A 23,800-nucleotide genomic window follows, 5' to 3' on the forward strand; every position below is an offset into this window, starting at 1 on the left:
TGAGCAGAGAGCCTGATGCAGGGTCAATCCCAGGACCCTGGGATTATGACCTGAGCTGAAGGCAGAGACTTTAACTCACTGAGCTACCAAGGTGTCCCATCTCTCTCAAATAAGTAAATAGAATTTTTTAAAAAAGATTTTATTTATTTGAGAGAGAGAGAGAGAGAGAACGCATGCACAAGCAGGCAGAGGCGGAGAGAGAAGCAGGCTCCCAGCTGAGCAAGAAGCCCGATGTGGGACTCGATCCCAGGATCCTGGGATCATGACCTGAACCAAAGGCAGCAGCTCAACCAACTAAGCTACCCAGGTGTCCCAATATAGAATCTTAAAAAAAAAAAAAAGAAAAAGAAAAAAAATCCTGAAAACAAAGCATTGGATTGGCAGAAAAATCTGAATATTTGTAGACAGAATAGACTTCCTATTTACTCATTACTCATGTATTTATTTATTTATTTGGAAAGAGAAAGAAAGCGTGCACACATACACATACTTGGGGGAGGGGCAGATTCCCCATTGAGCAGGGAGACTGACATGGGGCTCCATCCCAGGACCCTGGGATCATGACCAGAGCTGAAGGCAGACACTTAACTGAGTGAGCCACTGAGGCATCCCGCATGTGACTCTTGACCTAGGAGTCATGAGTTTGAGCCCTACATTGTGTGTAGAGATTATTAAAAAAAAAAACACAACAAAAAACCTTAAAGAAAAAGAAAAGAAAAAACAACACAGTTATAATAAGTAGGAAATAATTCACCAAATTACATGACACTAGAAATAGGGAACTTCTCAAAGAAATATGAAGGTCATTCATTTATTCATTCATTTTCTAAGTAGGCTCCACAGCCAACATGGAGTCCAGTATGGGGCTTGGACTCCTGACCCTGAGATCAAGACCTGAGCTGAGATCAGGAGTCAGATGCTCAACTGACTGAGCCACCCAGGTACCCCTGAAGGACATCCTCTTAGAAAAAAACCTAGTGACATATGTTATTACTGTACTTATAGAACTTTATTTGCACATTCTCTGTGAGATAAATTCGGCCTTCAGAACAGAGTTGAGATTAGCTGTCTACAGAAACTGCCTACCCTGACAGAAGGTATAACATACATTGCGTGTCTGAGAAGTCATGGAAAACCTTCAAATCCTAAAATGGGATCGGGTACCCCTTAAGGACTATAGCATAATTAAATATATCTGTTTAGAGAAGACCCAGGAAGAGTCTAGGATAAAGAATGTGGAATAAGCCACACTGTATGTCATAAGAAGGCTTTCCTAGCACAAGAGTATTACTCTTAAGCTGATCTATCCTCATAGTGGAGATGAGGGCATCAAATTCTCAGACTTAAAGAAAAGAAGCCAGTCTCAAAAGGTTATACATACTGTATGATTCCATTTGTATGATATTCTACAAAAAGGAACTACAGGACAAAGAAGAGATCAGTGGTTGGAATGAGTTAGGAATGGAAAGAGGGTTTGACACAAGTGAACACTACAAAATTTTGGGGATGATGTAAATTGTTCTGTACCTTGTTTGTGGTAGCTACACAAATCTATGCAACCATAAACATTCATAAAACTGTATACAAAACAAACTTGATTTCGCCATATGTAAACTTTAATAATTATTTTATTATTATTTTTTAATGGGAATTCTTTTTCTTTTTCTTTGTAACCTCTATGCCCAATGTGGGGGGCTTGAACTCATGACTCTGAGATCAAGAGTCACATGCTCTACAAACTGAGCCAGCCAGACACTCTTAATAATTTTAAAAGTATGAAAATTATAATAACTTAATGACACTAACCTACTGTCATGTGTATGAGATGCCCTCTAGTGATTCTAAAGCTAATGGGCTCCCAAACTTCTCTCTGGGAAATACTGCATTAGCTATTAAGATGATCTAATTAAGTTCCTATGCCCTGATTTGACATCCTCCATACAGTTATAAGATAGAAAAAGGATGGGAAGTTAAATTTTGGAAATGGTCAATTTTCAAATATTATGGGACATCTAAGCAGGGGAATGTTGAGAGCTTGGCTGTATGCAGGGGTCTGGAGCTGAAGATCTGGGCCGGAAATATAAAGTCAGCATACAGATGATAAAGCCATGGACTTAGGTGAGAACTGTCCAGGGAAAAGGGATATAGTGAGAAGCACCTAGTAAAGGACCTTGGGGAATAACGACATTTCAAATATGTATAGAGAGTTTCCATAGTGTAGTGGTTATCACGTTCACCTGACAAGTATATATAGAGAGAATGGCTCTCAGAGGTATTTGAAAATGATATGCCAGAGGGGGTAGGAGAGTATACTGTTACAACTATTAAAGATTAAAAGAATCTACTGAAGGGGCGCCTGGGTGGCTCAGTGGGTTAAGCCACTGCCTTCGGCTCAGGTCATGATCTCGGGGTCCTGGGATCGAGTCCCGCATCGGGCTCTCTGCTCAGTGGGGAGCCTGCTTCCCTCTATCTCTCTCTCTCTGCCTGCTTCTCCATCTGCTTGTGATTTCTCTCTGTCAAATAAATAAATAAAATCTTAAAAAAAAAAAAAAAAAGAATCTACTGAATTTAGGAACAGGGAGGAGGATTATTGGTGACCTTGAAGAAAAGGTCACCAATGAAACAATGGAGGCAGAAGCCAGACTGCTGAGGAGTGATCAGGAGACATGGAGTGGAGGAATGAAATGGGGTGGAACTGAAGACAGTGAGTGTAGAACAATCATCAGAGGGCACTTCTCATAGGCATTAAGAGCAGGACTCTGAAACCCGAGTCTGGGTTTTGCCGGACTTCTTTTAATTCAGTTTCTTCATCTGTAAAATGGCGTGAATAGCATTTATTTCATAGGGTGCTGTGAAGCTTAAATGAGTAAGAGAAAGCTCGAAGAACAAGGCCTGACACTGACAGTGAGGGTCCCACGGTAACGATAACATTATTACTGTCACCACCACGAAAGAAGTCTGGCTGTGACGGGGAAGACGGACAGGGCAACAACAGGAGGAAGTGGAATGAAAGGAAGACTCCCCACCCTAAGGCCAAGAGCTGAGCGCAGCGGAGTGATGATGCGAAGACAGAAGAGCAGACTGGAAACAGGATCTGGGAAAACAGACGGTATGAGGGCCCAGTCAGGGAAAAGGAGCCGATATCCTTCCAATGAAGGGACTACCTTTAAACAAAAGCAAGGACATTTCATCTGTAGTAGCAGCAGAGGAGGCAGGGAGGGAAGGGCACACAGTCTTACATTTTTAGGTAGGAACAGTAGGAAGCTGGATATTTACCTACAGTTATCACTCTAAAGGTAAAACAGAAGGCCAAGAATCTTTGAAACACTTAAGGAAGCCAGTATGTAAAGACAGACACAAATTGTGTAACCCCCAAAACACTTTCCAACCACTGGCATTTGCTATGTCCAGAAACCGCTACGTGCTCTAATTAATGCATTAAGTTCATTTAATCCTCACTACAACCCCATGAAGTAGATGTTATTATTGTGGTTATTAAAAGGCTGTTAAAGAACTTGCTTGCAGTCCTAAAAAACTAGAAAATGACAGAACTGGGGTTAGAAACCAAGTTAATTGGTCAAAAGCACGAGTACACTGTGCTGCTGTGTGGACCACCGCCACTCTCACATCATCACCGCCTTCCCTCTTTCTTGGCTGTGGATTCTCTGAAACTTCCTTTGTGCAGTCTCAAAGAGAAAGACACACTCAGAGATCAGAGTTGAGAATCACAGGGTGATTCAACGCTATCTCAGCAGGCCAACAGAGTGAGGGGGAAAAAAAGGTTGCAAATGTCTTTAGCCAGGGAACGCACTCTTCACGTTCACAGACTCCACACATGGGGCCTCAATTCACATGAACTGTCTGGTCCCTGATGGCATTTATATGCTATAATGCAACCCTTGACTTAGAAGTCAATAAGGATAGGGCAGAAAGAAAACAAGATTTAAGTTACTATCTTCTTTGTAGTTGGTATAAAGTACAAAGCTATCACAAACTCAGAAGTTTGAAAAGACTACCATCTGTGAATGGAGACAGGTGAAAGGGAGGTGTAACACAAACATTAAACATACCTTGATATCGTTGTCTATTCCACCAGAAATAATCTGGTCACTTGTGTCATTGAAGGTCACAGCTAACACCTGGTAGGTGTTCTGAAATGTCTGGATGGCTGCTTTCTTCCGGATGTCCCACAGCTGAAGCAGAGGAATAGGAGGGTCTATGGTCAAATATCATTGTAAGTAATTGCATAGTACATCCTGAAGTCTTAAGGATTTTGTAGAGGTAAATACATTTTTTTTCTTTTTTGAAAGATTTTATTTATTTATTTGGCAGAGAGAGCGAGAGTGTATGCACAAGCAGAAGGAGTGGCAGGCAGAGGGAGAAGGAGAAGCAGGCTCCCTGCAAAGCAGAGACAGCCGGATATGGGATTTAATCCCAGGACTTCAGGATCATGACCTGAGCTGAAGGCAGTGGCTTAAACAACTGAGCCACCCAGGTGCCCAGGTAAATACATTTTTAACAGGGACACCATTCAGAAACTTGTCTGGATATTCTACTAACATGGTGAGAAGTGATGTAATTTGGCCAATGTATCTGAAAGTTGGGGTAACAAATTACTTTGGTTGTATTTTCAGACACCTTTGTTAAAGTATGAATAATCATAGTTCATCAACATGCCTTAGAATGGAAATCCTCTGCTTGCTTAGTTCATATGCTCTTTTGCACAGCAAGGATGTCAGACCAGTGCTTTCAAACTGCAGCATTAATGAGCTGTGGCTCACGTTAAAAAACATACAGAGAGAGGTTACATCAATGAAAACGGCAGAGTAGGGAATGCTAAAAGGTTGCCCCTCTATAAAAGCAGAGAATTATGTGGCAAAAATCCTGGCAGAATTAACTTTCTCAGAACTCTATAAACTATTCAAAACTTTGTAGCAACCAGTAAAATGCTTAATGAGGAAAAAAACCCTCCTGAGTCTTGGTAAAAAAGTTTTAGTGTTTTAACTTACCCTGTCTCCCTCTCCTACTCAGCAAGAGCTCTGAAGACAATGGCCCATATTCCCAGTATAGGTTCCTATACCAGAGGGACTAGAATGGACCTTATTCTCAAAGAACTGTGGTTGTTTTTAACTTTCTGGTGGCTCCCTGAAGGATGAACTTAAAAGGTTTGACTTCGTTTTGCATAACTTGGAACTCTGCCAGGGCAGAGGCATTTGTTTAAAACATTTAAAGGCAAATGCATTAGCCTCTGCTGTCTGGGGCCAGGGATGAGAGTTGGGGCAAACTGTACACAAACCAAAAAGCTTGGGAGAAAAGCTGGGGAATGACACAGTTTGGAGAAAAAGAGCTTTGAAAAGCTGACGTATTCCTAGGACTCTAGAAGGCCATTTGCATGCCCATGTCTGGCACATGTTCAGAAAAGACCTGAGAAGGTCCTAAGCTCTCTTGCAGACCTGCACAAGCTCCGCACAAGCAGGAAGTGAAGGCTAACAGAAAGTTGTAAACTGACACAAAGCTGTAAACTGCCTGGTAAAGACAGACACCCCCCAAACATACACAATGAGTCTGCAAAGACTGGGGAGAGGTTTTTTTTCCCACAAGTGATTAAGAAAATCTCTGTCAAATCATTAGTGAGCCACCAAGCTAATGCAACAGAGATTTCAGTGGCTACACATGGCAAATAATACAGACTTTATAAAATTACCTCAGAAAATTCACTTAATAGGAGTGCCTGGGTGGCTCACTTGTGTGGCTGATGTCTGGTTTCGGCTCAGGTCATGGTCTCAGAGTCCTGGGATTGAGCCCTGTGTTGGATGGGCTCTGTGCTTAGCAGGGAGTCGCCTTGAGATTCTCTTTCCCTCTGCCTCTCCCCCTGCTCATGCACTCTCTCTCTCTCTAATAATAAGTAAATTCTTTTTTTTAAAAAGATTTTATTTATTTATTTGACAGAGAGAGACATAGCGAGAGAGGGAACACAAGCAGGGGAAGTGGGAGAGGGAGAAGCAGGCTTCCCGCCGAGCAGGGAACTTGATGCAGGGCTTGATCCCAGGACCCTGGGATCCTGACCTTAGCAAAAGGCAGATGCTTAATGACTGACCCCACATAATAAGTAAATCTTAAAAAAAAGAAAAAGAAAAAGAAAAAAAAGAAAGGTGGGGCACCTGGGTGGCTCAGTCATTAAGCAGCTGCCTTCGGCTCAGGTCATGATCTAAGGTCCTGGGATCGAGCCCCGCATCAGGCTCCCTGCTTGGCGGGAAGTCTGCTTTTCTCCCTCTCCCACTTCCCCTGCCTGTGTTCCCTCTCTCACTGTGTCTCTCTCTGTCAAATAAATAAATAAAATCTTTAAAAAAAAAAAAAAAGGAAAAAGAACAAGATAATTTACTAAACAAGTAGCAACAACAAACCCCTGGGAGAAAGTAATTTCCACAGTTACCACATTATAATATTCAAATGTTTTCAACAGGAAATTATGATGATGGGACAACTGGATAACCATACTCAAAATAACGAAGGCAGACCTTTATCTCATACCATATGGAAAAATATACTCCATGTGGATAAAGACCTAAATGTAAAAGTTAAAACTATGACATTCTTAGAAGAAAACACAGGGGTAAATTTTCATGGTCTTGGATTTGGCAATGAATTATTAGCTATGAAACCAAAAGAACAAGTGACCAAAGAAAAAACATAAACTGAACTTCATAAAAATGAGAAACTTCTGTACAAAGGACAGTATCAAGAAAATGAGATGAGAAGATAACCAACAGTGGTAGAAATATTTGCAAATCATGTATCTGATAAAGATCTAGTATCCAGAATGAAAAAAAAAAAAACATAGTTCAACAACATTGCAAATAGCCCCCAAAATGGGCAAAGGCCCTGAATAAACATTTCTTTTCAGGAGCTGTAAGCACAAGAAAAGAGGCTCAGCATCATGAATTAGCTGGGAAATGCAAATCAAAACAACAATTAGAGATTGCTTCACACTCACTACGATGGTTATAATTAACAAAAAAACAAAAACAAAAACAAAAAAGGAATCACAGAAACTAACAAGTGATGGTGAGGAAAAATCGGAACCCTCGAACACCACTGGTGGGAATATAAAATGATCTGGCTGCTGTGGAAAAGCCTGTATGTTCCCCAAAAAGCTAAAGCAGAATTACCATACAACCCAGCAATCTTCCTCCTAGATATATACCCAAGAGAAATGAAACAAAAACTTGTACACCAATCTTTGTAGCAGTGTTAAAAAGGAATGAAATATTAATACATGTCACAACAAGGATGAAGCCTGAAAACATTAAGCTGAGTGAAAGAAACTGAACACAAAAAGGCCACTTATATGATTCTATTCTATTTATATGAAATGCCCAGAAGAGGCAAGTACATAGAGACAAAAAGGAGATTAGTGGTTGCCAGGGGCTGGAAGGTAGGGAAAAAGTACTGACTGCTAAATGGGTATGGGGTTTCTCTTTTGCCCTCCTAATCTTTGTCAGTCCCGGTCTCCCTATAATGGACTGTTCCCACCCTTTTCTAATTTTTATTGGGGGGGGGGCGGTTTTGGTATTGGATCATGGTGATGAGCACACATATTGTGAATGTACTAAAAGCCATTGAATTGTATACCTTTTAAAATGGTTAAAATGGTAAATTTATGTTATGTGAATTTTACCCCAATTAAAAAAAATATATAGAAGAAAATGTCCCCTATAGAAAGGGTTGATTCATAAACACAGATGTATTGAGGGGAGTATATTCTGGGTCATAGTATAAAATGTATTCCTTAATGCAGATTGTGATTTAAAAAATGTTTAAAAGTTACTAGTTAATCCCAACTTTCATGGATGAATAAACTAAAGAGCAGGGCGCCTGGCTGGCTCAGTGGGTTAAGCCGCTGCCTTCAGCTCAGGTCATGATCTCAGGGTCCTGGGATCGAGTCCCACATCGGGCTCTCTGCTTGGCAGGGAGCCTGCTTCCTCCTCTCTCTCTGCCTGCCTCTCTTCCTGCCTCTCTGCCTACTTGTGATCTCTCTCTGTCAAATAAATAAATAAATAAATCTTTAAACTAAAGAGCAAAGATAGAACTAACTTGATGAGAAACACCCAGTAGGTCAAGGGCAAAACAAGGACAAGAATCTAGTATTGTCTGATTCCATTACATTCATGTTGAATTTACTAAAAAGTGTTAATTTCTTATAAATACTAAACATATGTTTGTTATAAAAAGTTAACATTTATTTTCAACAGCTGTTTGACTTATTAACAATAGAAGAAGATAAAGATTAGGTACAACAACTCTAGAACCCTATACTCTATAAACAACTAGGCTCTATTTAATAAAAAACAGACTTATATAACATGGGTCTACATTAAAAAAAAATTTTTTTTAAGTTTATTTATTTTTAGTAATCTCTACAACCAACATGGGCTTGAACTCACAACCCTGAGATCAAAAGTCCCATGCTTTGGGCACCTGGGTGGCTCAGTCGGTTAGGCATTTGCCTTTGGCTTGGGTCATGGTTCCAGGGTCCTGGGATGGAGCCCTGGGTTAGGCTCCCTGCTGAGCAGACTCTGGAACCATGACCCGAGAGCTTCACCACTCCTAAATACCTTTGTGCGTTTGTCCTATGAAATACATATAATAGGGGTGTCTGGTGGCTCAGTTGGCTAAGCGTCTGCCTCCGGCTCCAGTCATGACCCTGGGGTCCTGGGATCTAGCCCTGCGCTGGGCTCCCTGCTCAGTGGGGAGTCTGCTTCTCCTTCTTCCTCTGCTGCTCTCCACCCCCACCTCCCACCCCTGTTCATGTGCTCTCTCTCTCTCAAGTAAGTAAAATCTTTGGGGTGCCTGGGTGGCTCAGTCCTTAAGGGTCTGCCTTTGGCTCTGGTCCTGATCTCAGGGTCCTAGAATAAAGTCCCATATTGGGCTCCCTGCTCATCAGAAAGCCTCTTTCTCCCTCGCCCTCTGCCCCTTCACCCCACTCATGCTCTCTCTTGCTATCTCTCTCTCTCTCTCAAATATATAAAATCTTTAAAAAAATCTTAAAAAATCTTTAAAAAATCTTAAAAATATGTGTATATATTTATGTATATATACACATATATACATGTGTATGTATATGTGTGTATTATATGTATCTCTTTTTAAAAGATTTTTATATTTATACACATATATATGTGTGTATATATATTCCTATAAAATCTTAACACAACCTATCAAAATTAACACCAATACATTATTATCATCCAATCCTCAGATTTCATTCAAGTTTCACAACTTGTCCCAATGTCTTTTATTGCAAAGAGATTCAGTTCAGATTCATGTGCTGAATTTATGGGTCATGTTTCTTTAGTCTCCTTCAGCCTGGAAGAGTGTCTCAGACTTTTCTTGACCTTGATGCTTCTCAAATAATAGGATAGTTATTTCATAGAATGTCCCTCAGTTTGGGTTTGTCTGATATTTCTTCATGATTAGATTCAAGTTATGACTCTTTGGCAGGAATCTCACTGGAGTGATGCTGTGTTTTCACTGTATTTTGTTGAGTGGCTCATGGTTTTGATTTGTCCCATCACGGATAATGTTCAGTTGATCATTTGATTAAAATGTTCTTTTGACAAGCATTATTGCATAAGATGTTCCAGGTTCATCTTGTACTTTTCCTGCCCAGGCCTAAAATAAGGAGTCCTGGTTTCTTTAGTGGAAAATGGTATTGAAAGACCAAGATGTACCCAGTAGCTATGCTCACTGCTTTGGGGGTATTGTTCCTAAACCCTCTCAGTGGATAGTTGCCAATATATGCACACAATATATGCACACACAGGCACATGCACACTTAATCTATTATTTTTCTATACCTATCTGTTTTATGTGTTGAATCCCACGAGTTCTCACTGATACATCCAGTTCAATGCCAACAACACAAGATGCATTTTAGTCCTCTCTCCTGTACTGGTAACTCCTTTCTCTGACAATGAGAAGTCTGTCTCCCGTTATACTTATTATACTTACATGATGAAGATTCCTGTGTGTAATTAATCTCCTATATTCTTTTCTACTCTTCCCCTGCATGAATGTCTTCCTTTCTCTGTTTGAACTGTGATTCCCATTTCCTATGTGGACCCCCTCCTCACCCCATTTGGGTTATCCCTTTGTATGAATGCTCCCTTCACTCTGCTCTGGCTCTAATATCCCTCTGCAGGCTGCCTTTCCTCAGGAATGCTATCCTTAGCCTCAGACTTTGGACCTAAACTGCTCTCATCCCATGTGGACACTCTCAGCTCAAGCTCATACACATACTTTCTCCCCCACCAATGCACAGATGAAACTTTTACTCTGCTTAGGCACTGACTCTATGTTGGGCTGCTCTCCCCTCCAATTCCCCATACTGGGCTACCTACTCTGTGTCATGTGGACATCCTTACCCTTGTTAGTCCCCATCTCCCTACAATGGACTGCTCCCATCCTGCATGGATGCTTTCCTCACCTCACTTGGGCCCTGACACCACTTTGGGCCATGATGGCCCACCCGCACCTCTAACCCAAACACCTTCCTTGCTTTGGTCTGTGTAATGACACGAGGACTAAATTGTTTATAAAAGGGAACAATCTTTATTTATATATATGTTTACATATATAAAAGATAATAATAATATGTGTGCTTTAAACCTATATACAATATAAAAAATGATTTCCTTTAAAATTTTTAAAAAGAATTTATTTATTTATGTGAGAGAGAGAGAGAGCATGTGCACATAAGAAGCAGGGGGAGGGGCAAAGGGAGAGGGAGAAGCAGGTTCTCCCCTGAGTAGGGAACAGACACGGGGCTTGATCCCAGGACCCTGGCATCATGACTGGAGCCAAAGGAAGACATTTAAGTGACTGAGCCACCCACGTGCCCCTAAAAAATGATTTCCTAGGGGTGCCTGGGTGGCTCAGTGGGTTAAGCCTCTGCCTTCGGCTCAGGTCATGATCTCAGGGTCCTGGGATCCAGCCCCGCATCGGACTCTCTTCTCAGCAGGGAGCCTGCTTCCCCATCTCTCTCTCTGCCTCTCTAACTACTTGTGACCTCTGTCTGTCAAATAAATAAATAAAATCTTAAAAAAAAATGATTTCCTAATTGCTTTATTAGAAAGAATGAATTGTTAAAAACAGTATGAAAACTACTAGTATGGGGGCACCTGAGTGGCTCAGCTGGTTCAGCATCTGCCTTTGACTCAGGTCATGATCCCGGGGGTCCCAGGATTGAGTCCCGCATCAGGCTCCTAGCTCAGCTAGGAGTCTGCTTCTCCCTATGCCTCTGCCCTTTCCCTTCCTCATGCGCGCACGCTCTCTCTCGCTCTCCCCCTCTGAAACAAATAAATAAAATCTTAAAAAAAAAAAGCCAACTACTAGTATGGAGAATGTTCAGGCTGCCAGTTCTAGACCGAAAATACTAAAATTACTGAAAGCTTTGTTTTCTTTTGAGAATTCTGATGAGTAAAATACAAAACAATGTTTCCCCCCTTATAAACAGAGGTTATTAAATTCCCACTTACAAACCTAGAACAGAAAACAATAAAGCAACAATCATAGGTTTAGTGTGGTTTCTCAGATGTACTCCTTCGAAATCCATCCTGATTTAATCATTAAAAGACTACCCAAAGGGGCACCTGGTGGTTCAGTCGGTTACGTATCTGCCTTTGGCTGAGGTCATTATCCCAGGGTCCTGCGATCACGCCCCTTGTCAGGCTCCTTGTTCAGCAGGGAGCCCGTCTCTCCTTCTCCCTCTGCCTGCTGTTCCCTGTGCTTGTGCTCTCTCTGTCAAATAAGTAAAAAGACTACCCAGAACCCAAAATTCGTGCCAAAGAAAGAGTAAAATGACTGGTCCTACAAAGTAGTATGTCCTTATGTGCCCCTGAAATAAAAGTCACTATTTTTAGGTCGCAGTTTCCTCATTTGAAAAGGAGGGTGCAATGGTGAGTGTAGCATAATGTATAAATCTGCCGAATCATTATGCTGTATACCTGTATCTCATTTAACATGCATCAACCACACTCAAATACAAATAATCATAAAAGAGTAAAATGATGATGCTGGATGAGATCAATGGCTCCTGAACTGTCAGACCTGCTACACCAAATCAGAAGAGGAACAGGTTTAAAAATTCTGGTTCTTGGGGCACCTGGTTGGCTTAGTGGGTTAAAGCCTCTGTCTTTGGCTCAGGTCATGATCTCAGGGTCATGGGATCAAGCCCCCCATCGGGCTCTCTGCTCGGTGGGGAGCCTGCTTCCTCCTCTTTCTCTCTGCCTGCCTCTCTGCCTACTTGTGATCTCTGTCAAATAAATAAATAAAATCTTTTTTTTTTTTTTAAAGATTTTATTTATTTATCAGAGAGAGAGGTGGGGAGAGAGCGAGTACAGGCAGACAGAATGGCAGGCAGAGGCAGAGGGAGAAGCAGGCTCCCTGCCGAGCAAGGAGCCCGATGTGGGACTCGATCCCAGGACGCCGGGATCATGACCTGAGCTGAAGGCAGCTGCTTAACCAACTGAGCCACCCAGGCGTCCCAATAAATAAAATCTTAAAAAAAAAAAATTCTGGTTCTTAAAAAGAAAACAAACAAACAAACAAACAAAAAAACCCATTTACATTAGCACCCAAAAAAGAGGAATATTTAGATATAAACTTAACAAAATATGTACAGGAACTAAATAAGGAAAACCTCAAAACTCTGATGAGTGAAATCAAAGAACTAGGGGTGCCTGAGTGGCTCAGTCATTAAGCATCTGCTTTTGGTTTGAGTCATGATCCCAGGGTCCAGGGATCGAGCCCTGTATTGGGCTCCCTGCTTGGTGGGAAGCCTGTTCCTCCCTCCCCTACTATCCCTGCTTAGCGTTTCCTCTCTCGTTGTCTCTCCTCCTCTGTCAAATAAATAAATAAATCTTTAAAAAACAAAACAAACAAAACAAAAACCCAACTAGATAAATGGAGAGCTATTCCATGTTCATGCATAGGAAAACTCAATATTGTCATTCTCAACTTCATAGATTCAATGCAATTCCAACCAAAATTCTAGTAAGTAGTTTTGTGGAAATCAACAAATTGATTCTAATGTTCATATAGAGACAAAAGATCCAAGATTGCCAACACAATACTGATGCAGAAACTAAAGTTGGAAGACTGATGATAACTGACCTCCAAGACTTACTTTAGGGGCACCTAGGTGGCTCAGTTGGAAGAGCATATGACTTGTGATCTTAGAGTTGTGTGTTCGACCCCAGGTTGAGTATAGAGATTACTTTAAAAAAAAAAAAAAAAGACTTACTATAAAACTACAGTAATCCAGACAGTATGGTCCTGGAGAAAGAATATATCAATGGAAGAGAACACAGAGCCCAGAAATAGACTCCCATAAATACAGTCAACAGATCTTTGACAAAGGAGAAAAGGCAATGGAACAAGTGAGTTTCTTTAACCAATGGTACTGGAACAACTGGACATCCACATGCAAAAAACATGCATCTAGACACAGACCTTGCACCTTTCACAAAAATTAACTCAAAATGCATCACACAGAAGAAAACACAGATGACCTGAGGTATGGCAATAACTTTTTAGATACAACATCAAAGGCACAATTCGTGAAAGAAACAATTGATAAACTGGACTTCATGAAAGCTAAAAACTTCTGCCTGAGAAAGACAATGTCAAGAGAATGAGAAGATAAACCATGAGACAGGGAGAAAAGATTTGTATATCTGATAAGGGACTATTATCCAAAATGTACAAAGAACTCTCAAAACTCAGCAATAAAGAAACAAACAACACGATTAAAAATGAGCTAAAGGGGCACATGGGTGGCTCCAGTCGCTTAAGCACCTGCCTTCTGCTCGGGTCATGATCTCAGGGTCCTGGGATCAAGCCCCACGTCAGGTTCCCAACTCAGTGGGGAGCCTGCTTCTCCCTCTTCCTCTGTCTGCCGCTCCCCCTGCTTGTGCTCTCTCTCAAATAAATAAATAAAATCTTTAAAAAAAATGAGCTAAACGGGACGCCTGGGTGGCTCAGTTGGTTAAGCAGCTGCCTTCGGCTCAGGTCATGATCCCAGCGTCCTGGGATCGAGTCCCACATTGGGCTCCTTGCTCCGCGGGGAGCCTGCTTCTCCCTCTGACTCTGCCTGCCACTCTCTCTGCCTGTGCTTGCGCGCTCTCTCTCTCTGACAAATAAATAAAATCTTTAAAAAAAAAAAATGAGCTAAAGATCTTAACAGACACCTCACCGAAGAATGTACACAGATGACAAAAAGCATATGAAGAGATGTTCCACTTTATGTCATCAGGAAAATGTAAATTAAACTAACAGCGAGGTATGACTACATACCTATTAGAGAAGCCAAAATCTGGAGCACTGACACCACCAAATGATGATGCAGAGCAACAAGGATTCTCGCTCATTGCTGGTGGGAATGTAAAATGGTACAGCTATTTTGGAAGACAGATTTGTGGTTTCTTTCTCCTTTTAAGATTTCATTTTTAAATAATCTCTACATCCAACATGGGGCTCAAATTTACAGTTCCAAGATCAAGAGCTGCATGCTCCATCAACTGCCAGCTGGGCACTCAGACTGGTGGTTTCTCAAATACTAAATATGCTCTTACCACAGGATCTAGCAATCGTGGTCCTCAGTATTTACTCAACAGAGTTGAAAAATTTAGGTCCACACAAAACTCCCACATGGATGTTTACAGCAATTTTATTCATAACTGCAACTCTGGGAAGCAACTGAGATGTCCTTTAGTAAGTGAATGAATAAACTGTGGTATGTCCAGACAATGGAATATTATTTGGCACTAGAACAAATGAGCTACAAAGGCTGGAAGAATCTCTTTATTTTTAAGGAGATAGGAATTTACTGAACACACTACAAGGCAGCGGTGCGCAGGACAACAGAGGAGAGGCTGTCTATAAGACATGGGAGACTCTTAAAATGCATGATTACCAAGTAAAAGAAACCAATCTCAAAAAAGACAAAACTATGGAGACAGTAAAAAGATCAGTGGCTGTCAGGGGTGGGAGGGATGAACAGAAGGAGCACAGAGGATTTTTAGGGTAGAAAAAATACTCTGTATGATACCACTGTGATGGATACATGTAATTATATGTTTGTCCCAAACCACAGAATGTGTAACACTAAATGTGAACCCTAATATAAACTATGGACTTGGGTGATTAGGATGTGTCAGTGTAGGTTTTTTTTAAAAAGATTTTATTTATTTATTTGACAGACAGAGATCACAAGTAGGCAGAGAGAGAGAGGAGGAAGCAGGCTCCCTGCTGAGCAGAGAGCCTGATGCGGGGCTTGATCCCAGGACCCTGAGATCATGACCTGAGCCGAAGGCAGAGTCTTTAACACACTGAGCCACCCAGGCGCCCCTGTGTTAGTGTAGGTTTATCAATTGTAAAAAATGTACCACTCTGGTGGGGGATCATGGGAGAGGCTATGGATGTGTGGGGGAAGTGGGTATATGGGAAATCTCTGTATCTTCTCCTCAATTTTACTGTGAACCTAAAACTGCTCTTTGAAGAAGTTTTTTTTGTTTTTGTTTTTTTTTTTTTTGGCTATTAAAAGCTCAATATGAAAATGTACACGATCTGATTTTTATATTGTAGTAAAACAAGTACTATGGAGAAGGGACATGTGGAAGCAGTTGATTCTTCTGATGAACACATCCATTGTTTATACTCGTTCTAAGGCTTCTAACATGATGATACTATTTCCTCGTATTACCACCATTCCATTATTGTTCTGTTGCCCACCAGTTGCCATCTCCACACATTCATCTATCACAAGATTCATAAATGGATCGAACCCCCGCAATATTCCTTGAACATGTCTGCCACCATTTAATTTCAATGATAATTTCTTATCCATAAATATTTTCAACTCGGGAGGGTTAGCTTTGCTCGGGGTGTCTACTCGGTGAGCTTAAAGATGCCTCCAAATGGAATTCATGGCATCCCTCACGCTCTAAAGAAGTCTTAATTTAAAAACAAAAATTCCCATTCTAGACCTACTGAACTAGAATCTTGAGTTTTTTGGTTTTGTTTTTAAGATTCTATTTTTTATTTGTCAAAGAAAGAGAGAGAGAGTGAAAGTGAGCGCAGAAGCAGGGGGAGCAGCAGGCAGAGGGAGAAGCAGGCTCCCTGTTGAGCAAAGAGCCCAATGTGGGATTTGATCCTAACTCCCTGGGATCATGACCTTAGCTGAAGGCAGATGTTTAATGGACTGAGCCACCCAGGCGTCCTGAGAACCTGGTTATTTTTAATAGGTTCTTCAGGCAGTCTGACATGAAGACTAGCTGGAATCACTGAACTAAATGATCTTGTTACTAAACCATATACTGACCTTTTTATATAATGACTATACTTTTACAACAGCTTTGTAAGACATGTATATTGCTGTCACTGTTCTAAAGACCAAGAGACAGGATCAGAAAAGTGAACTGCCTGAGATCACATACTTAGGTAAACAGCTCAGTCAAGAATCCCAGGGAATGCCTCGGTGGCTCAGTTGGCTAAGCAGCTGCCTTCGGCTTGGGTTATGATCCCAGTGTCCTAGGATCGAGTCCCGCATTGGGCTCCTTGTCAGGAAGGGAGCCTGCTTCTCCCTCTGCCTCTGCCTGCCACTGCCTGCCTGTGCACGTGCTCTCTCTCTCTCTCTGACAAATAAATTAAAAAAAAAAAAGATCCACTCAGGTGGTCCACTTTATTCCAAGTCACAAAGGTTCAACATGGTTCTAACATGCTACAAGATCCTTAAAAATACTGCACATTATTTTAAAAAACCTCTGTTTTTGGGGTGCCTGGGTGGCCCAGCCAGTCAAGTGTCTGCTAACTCTTGGTTTCAGCTCAGAGCATGAGCTTAGGGTTATGAGACTGAGTTTTGCACTGGGCTCCACAAGCAGCATGGAATCTGCTTGTCCCTCTCCTTCCCGATCTGCTCCCCTTCACCCCTACTTGCTCTCTCTCTCAAATTAAAAAATCTTAAAGTAAAAACAGAAAGACCTCTGTTTTGGGAAATGACCGCTAAAACAAAGTTGTGGAGAGGAGGCTACGCCATAGATGGAAGGCAAAGTAAGTTCACATTGTGGAACCTCGGAACCAGCAACAACATACAGACAGACAACACCCACCTTAACTGTCCCATCATCGCTGCCAGTGCAGACAAGCTGGGGGCCCCTCCTGGCCGGGTAACAGGAATTCACAAAGGAAGTATGTCCTTTTAGCCTTTTAACCCTCTCGCCTGTTTCGCTATCCCACACTGCCACAGTTTTATCTGTGGATGCGGAAAAGAGCATACTGCAAGAGGAAGAACAAAAAACAAGTGAGTGAAGACGAACAATAGCCATCCATCCTCCCCACTTGCCAAAATGAGCCAGACTCTTTAAGGCCACTGACATGTTGTACTCACATGACATAGGCCCTACCTATCAAATCCTACTGGTGCTCTAGACTGGGTTACGCGGTCTACCCCATGAAAATGTGAAAAAAAGTCCTTCTGTCAGTCCCCATGATATATCCCAACCTAATACAGCAGTTTCCCCAATTTCTTCCTCCTTTTTGATAGATAACGTTTTAAACACTTTCCTATCTGGAAATGTTTAATCACTCCCTGCTACAGTAGGAAGACAGACTGCAGCAATTCTTGACTCAGTGACTCAGTAACTATAACCCTTTCTCTAAAATTAAAAGTTTTCTATTTCATCTCTGAAAATGATTTTTTAAAAAGTTTTATTATTTAAGTAATCTCTACACCCAACAAGGGGCTTAAACTCCTGACCCTGAGCTCAAGAATCACATGCTCCTCAGACTGAGCCAGCTGGGCGCCCCTGACAATGATTTCTAAGTTATAATTGATTTTATAAGGCTTTCTTTACTTAAATATTAACAGGAAAAATGCATAGAAGGCTATGTACCAGTTGATTAGGGACCTTAGGATTTTAAAGGTCAGAGGTATAAAACAATGAATGTTCACTGAAATACCTAATGGGATTAATTAACTTTGCATAATCACATTTCTATATTATGTAGTTATTGTAAAATTAGGCCATCATTAAAATGTTCATGATAAATGTATGTTATAATAAATGATACATTAGGTGAATAATGTTAAAGGAAAAAGCAGCAGAAAAGATCATACATGAAGTTCTAATGTACATGTAAAACCAAATAGCTTAAAGCAGGAAAAAAACTTGAGAAGCACTAGCAAAATATTAACAGTGATAATCTTTGGAGTGGTAGGAATATGGGCTATTTTTAAATTGATATATTTTTGAGTTTCTCAAAGTAAATACTTTATTGCTTATATAGTAAAAATAGCTGATTTCTGCATATAAAATTATGTTTTATGTCTTAAAAAAGAAATTGTCTGGGCTATTGATGTTAGATAGAGATGTATTTATTATTTATTTATTTATTTAAATTTTTATTTATTTATTTGAGAGAGAGACCGTGAGAGAGAACATGAGCGAGGAGAAGGTCAGAGGGAGAAGCAGACTCCCCATGGAGCTGGGAGTCCGATGTGGGACTCGATCCCGGGACTCCAGGATCATGACCCGAGCCAAAGGCAGTCGTCCAACCAACTGAGCCACCCAGGTGCCCGATAGAGATGTATTTATAAATGCATACACGGAACAAGAGACTGGGTTGACAGTGATAGGATAATAAAGTAACTGCCGAAAATGCAGTAGTCTTTGACAGCAAAGTCTCCAGAGAGACAGAAAACTTATGGATGAAATGTGAAAGGCTGCCAAGAAAAATTAGTATGAAAGCAGCTGTCATTCTATTATGTAGACTACTTACTCACCTGCCATCAGTGTTATAATGCAGCTCCATCACGGCCCCACTGTGTCCCTTCAATGTAGCATAGTTATCACAGTCACCATAGACATTCCACAACACTGTTAGGAAGATACGGGTTATATGATCATTACGACACAAAAGAAAACTCATCATTAGCCATAGAAAAGGTACTTATAAATTTACCACAATGGTTTTGAGATTACACTCCCTTGGAACACTATTGGCTCTACTGGCTGGACCGATTTTCCTGACACCAAAAACAAAAATGATGTAATATTTTCATATTTCATAAGACTGATTATAATTTGGGGGGGCACCTGGGTGGCTCAGTTCACTCAGCATCTGCCTTTGACTCAGGTAATGATCCTGGGCTCCTGGGATCAAACCCCACATCGGGCTCCCTGCTCAGTGGGGAGTCTGTTTCTCTCTCTGCCCCTCCCCTATTTGTGCTCTCTCTCTCAAATAAATAAAATCTTTAAAAAAGTAGGTATAGGGGCACCTGGGTGGCTCAGTGGGTTAAGCCTCTGCCTTCAGCTCAGGTCATGATCCCAGAGTCCTGGGATCGAGCCCTGCGTCAGGCTCTCTGCTCAGCAGGGGGCCTGCTTCCCTCCCCCACGCCTGTTTCTCTACCTACTTGTGATCTTTCTCTCTCTGTCAAATAAATAAATAAAATCTTTTTAAAAAATATAATTTTTAAAGTCTTAAGCTTTCTGCTGTAATGTTAAAAAAGTTGGTACTCACTACTACAGGTTGGTTGAGTATAGAGACTACAAAATGATGGCACTTACAGAAAACCCAGGAAGCTGGAACTGACTTGAAGGTCACATGGCAATGACTTTACACTACATTTATTCATTCCACATGTACCATATACCTACAACATGACAGGTGCTAGGATAAAAGGAGATAAATGAACAGACACAGTTCCTGTCCTCAGGGAACTTGGTCTAGCAAGGAATGAACTTTAATGAGTGTTATTAAGGAGCACCTCTATATGTTATAAGGTACATACATATTGTAGTTATTTTTCTGTTGATAAACTGTTTTTTGCTTGATGAAATAAGTGTATTGATTCAAGGATGTTTTGCAAAATTGCAAGTCTTCCAGATGCTTGGCCACTGTTAAGTTTAAGGATCACAGAACTAGAACAGCTAAATTAAGACAGCAAAGACAGCTCTCATCTATTCTGAGGTACAGACTTATAAGCAAAGAACTAAAGGACTCACTTCATCCCATAAAGCAACAAATGATGTAAGAATAAAAGACAATCAGATGCTCCTGATATCTTCTCTCTTGCTTTTTTCTCATGACTCCTCTAAAGTGATTTTTTCAACTTATTTCTCAAAAATGGGTACTGCCAACTAGTAGCTGAGAATCTGGATGCAGAGTTTGGTTTTTGTTTTTTGTTTAAGATTTTATTTTTAAGCAATTTCTACATCCAGTGTGCGGCTTGAACTCAAGACCCTGAGATCAAGAGTTACATGCTCCACCAACTGAGCTAGCCCGAAGTCCCCAGTTTAAAAAAAATTTTTTTAAAAAAGATTTATTTATTTATTTATTTGACAGAGAGCGATCACAAGTAGACAGAGAGGCAGGCAGAGAGAGAGAGGAAGGGAAGCAGGCTCCCCGCCGAGCAGAGAGCCCGATGTGGGACTCGATCCCAGGACCCTGAGATCATGACCTGAGCCGAAGGCAGCAGCTTAACACACTGAGCCACCCAGGCGCCCCTTTAAAAAAAATTTTTAAGTAGGCTCCACACCCAACATGGAGCATGAACTCAGCCCCAAGATCAAGACTAGCATGCCCTACTGACTGAGCCAGCCATGTGCCCAGAACTATTTTTTTTTTTTTTCAAGAATTTTATTTTTAAGTAATCTCTACGCCCAACATGGGGCTTGAACCCACAACCACAAGATCAAGAGTCATTTGCTTTACTGATTGAGCCAGCCAGATGCCTCTTGGATGCAGATCCTAATGATTTACAGGGAGATTATCCAACTGAGTTGCCACTTTACCATCTCCACCCCCCCTTTCTTTCCCATGTGCTAGGATTCTATGAATGGATCAAGAGGAAGGTCTCACATCTGGGAAAAGGAAGCTCTCTCTCCCCTAATTACTTCCATTAACCTGGTATGCCTAGATCTCTTGTCTGGCTCAACCCACTCAAGATCTGTCTCCATGAGGAAGATATTCTCAAAGTAGGGCAACTCACTTTCCAACTAGTAACATATTCCCTTTTATATTTACCACATGGACTTTGAGGTCTATACCCAAGATCATTCAATATTCTTATTGTACTGTATAAGAATATTCAATATTCTTATTGTACATTAGCTATGTAGTCTACGACATGACGGATTCAGACTGCTAACCTTCTTCGGCACTGGAAATTTTAAAAAATAATCACAACTTAGCAGACAGCAATTATTCCAACTTCAGAAACTATCTCTTACATATCAGTCGATCAAATCCTGCAGATGCTAAGGTGGATCCATTGGGGTGAAACTTGCAGCAGTACACTTCCCCTTCATGTCCTGAGAGCAGCATGATTGGGGCCTGAAGGGAGGAACACCTTGGAGGTCCCTGAACAAAAGACAGAAGTATAGAGTAGTCACTACCTACAGGCAAAGGAGGGTGCAAAAGACATGGGAAACAATAATTGAGTAGATTTCTCCTGATTTAGAGAATAGCAACTCTTCTTATACTAACTTATGCCTCCAATTTGATCCCTTCCTGCTGTAGTGTCTAGTGTCTACCTGTTTACTAACTACTCGCTCACTCTCCTCCGGTCCCACAGCCAACTTTTAATTGCTCAAACATGTTAAGCTCATTTCTGTCTGAGGATCTTTACACTTGTTGGTCCTGATCAGAATCTTCTTCCCTTGATCCTCCTGTGTTTAGCTCCTTCCAATGTTTCCTCTTCAGAAGGTCTTTCCTTCATCACTCAAACTACACCTCCCCTCTGTATTCCATTACTCCTGCTGTACTTCTTCACAGCACTTACCACTACCTGAAATTACCTTAAATATTTGCTCACACATTTTTTTCTTTTTCCCCAGTAGAAAAGCAGCCTTGTAAGTGTAGGGACCCTGCCTGTGTCATCCAATACTGTTTTCCCAGTCTCTAGCTCATTTAATGACTGGACTGTCACAGACTCCCAAACATCCTGCAGGGAACATATTACCCAGAAGTTTTGATTATGGTCTTGACACCAAGCCTAGGCTTGGATAATTCAATGAAACCCAGGCTGATACTTTTTTCAGAGAGAAGGATGGGTGCTACTATTAGTGCCAAATATCTTTAGTGGTTTCTGGTTTAGTCAAAAAAATATTATGTGCTGGGCTATTTTTCTTGGCATTGGAAAAGTAGTACTGAACAAAATAAACAATCGAGTTTCTGTTCTAGGAAAGGAGGAATAGGAGAGAGGGAGAGAGAAAAACAAAACATACAGCAGGTGGTAGGTGCTATGGAGAAAAAAAAGCAACGTGGATTAATGCATATGGGGTACTGCAATTTAAAGCAGTGTAGTCAGGAAAGCCTTCCCTGAAAAACGGGATATCTGAACAAAGATTTGGAGGAGCCGGAGTGTGTAAACCATTTAAGAGCACTCTGGTAGAGTGCAGCAAATGCAAAGACTTCGAGGCAAGAGCATGGAAGCCAGCAAAACGAGCAGCATCAGCAATGGAAAATAGGTAGATCTGAGAGACACATGGAAAATGGGCAAAAGATTTTAAGGATTTTGGTTTAACTGGGTGAAGTGGAAAGCCACTGAAAGTTTTCAGCTGAGGGAAACATGATCTGACCTTTAGCAAGGTTCTCCAGTCGCTGGACTGAGAATAGACTGACCATACAACAGCAGAAACAGGATTACCTTTTTAGGGCCTCACTACAATAATGCCAAATGAGAAAATAATGGATTAGACCACGAGTTAGTGATGGAGGTGACAGAAGGGGTAGCAATTTGGTATATATATATTTTGAGGATGGTGCCAGCAGGATTTGCTCATCCGCCAGAGGAAAGGTTGAGAGAGGACACACGTATTTCTTGATCTGAGCCTAGCAGCACAGGAAAAGAGATGTGATCATTACCTCCATCTTACAAGAAATGCAGTTAAGACTATGGATTTGGGATTTAAAGTCTCTTTCTATCATTTACCGGGTAAATTTACAAGAGACTGCACGAAGAGTTCTTAACTCTTACGCTGTTACCAAGATTAATGGAGTTTTCGCACACAAAGCCCTGGGTGCACGGACTCCATGAATGTGAGCGATTGTTCGGTTGTCGTTAATAACAGCACCAGTGCTGAGAAACAAAGGGGAGAGCAACTTGCCCAAAATCCCAAAGCGAGCGGGTCTCATTCATTTCCTTCCTTCCCTCATTCATTCATCCATCCATTCTACCACCTTTTTGAATGTTTACTCTATGCCGGCTCTCTGTGGAAGAGTAAGTATGAAAAAGCCCTGGTACCGGTTTTGAGTTCAAGGAATGTAACTTTAATTCTAACGCCCTCTCCCAGGGTGGTCGAGACGCTGAAAACAGGCGTCCAACCTGGGAACGAAGGGACCATCTGGAGGGTTGTTGACCACCTCCACAGTGCTCCCCTATTTTAACTGCAGGTAGCTATTCTCGTTCCGCCCTCGCAGTGCGGGATCACCGGGTACTAGGCTCTCAGAGAGGAAGATGAGCGTAGGGCCGAAGGCTGTCTGCTACTTCACTTACCGCTTGCAGCAAAGCGCCAGGCGCCGTCGGCTGCTGTCCGGCTCCGGGGCCCGACCCCGCGGCTCCCAACAACAATTCATGCCGCTGCCGCTTGACTGGAACCAGTGGCAACTCTGGGCCTTTGCGCTTTTGCTGCTCTATCATGGCGGCAACCACTCTCCTCAGCGCCGCCACTGACCGCGCCGACACACTCAGGCAACGCGCGATTGGTTCCAACTTAGTTCTTCCCCAAGAACTTCCGGC

General features: G+C 41.6%; 2 protein-coding genes across 2 annotated transcripts in view; both read right to left on the bottom strand.

The window, feature by feature from the left end:
• SNRNP40 (small nuclear ribonucleoprotein U5 subunit 40) overlaps positions 1 to 23,747 on the bottom strand; it is a 33,850-nt gene extending 10,103 nt beyond the window's left edge. The window contains exons 1-5 of the mRNA XM_059376960.1: positions 23,558 to 23,747; positions 21,291 to 21,420; positions 18,842 to 18,935; positions 17,169 to 17,334; positions 4,071 to 4,193 (exon numbers count right to left, since the gene is read on the bottom strand). Of these exons, the coding sequence (XP_059232943.1) occupies positions 4,071 to 4,193; positions 17,169 to 17,334; positions 18,842 to 18,935; positions 21,291 to 21,420; positions 23,558 to 23,701 (657 nt within the window). The 5' untranslated portion in view covers positions 23,702 to 23,747. The remainder of the gene's footprint in view (positions 1 to 4,070; positions 4,194 to 17,168; positions 17,335 to 18,841; positions 18,936 to 21,290; positions 21,421 to 23,557) is intronic.
• On the bottom strand, positions 15,324 to 15,935 carry LOC132001494 (small nuclear ribonucleoprotein G-like). Its single transcript, XM_059376183.1, has one exon. The coding sequence runs from the start codon at positions 15,905 to 15,907 to the stop codon at positions 15,713 to 15,715; it is 195 nt and encodes a 64-aa protein (XP_059232166.1). The 5' UTR covers positions 15,908 to 15,935; the 3' UTR covers positions 15,324 to 15,712.
• Positions 23,748 to 23,800: the final 53 nt, after the last annotated feature.

This window comes from Mustela nigripes, chromosome 14 (assembly GCF_022355385.1).
Source record: "Mustela nigripes isolate SB6536 chromosome 14, MUSNIG.SB6536, whole genome shotgun sequence".
Classification (NCBI taxonomy): Eukaryota; Metazoa; Chordata; class Mammalia; order Carnivora; family Mustelidae; genus Mustela; species Mustela nigripes.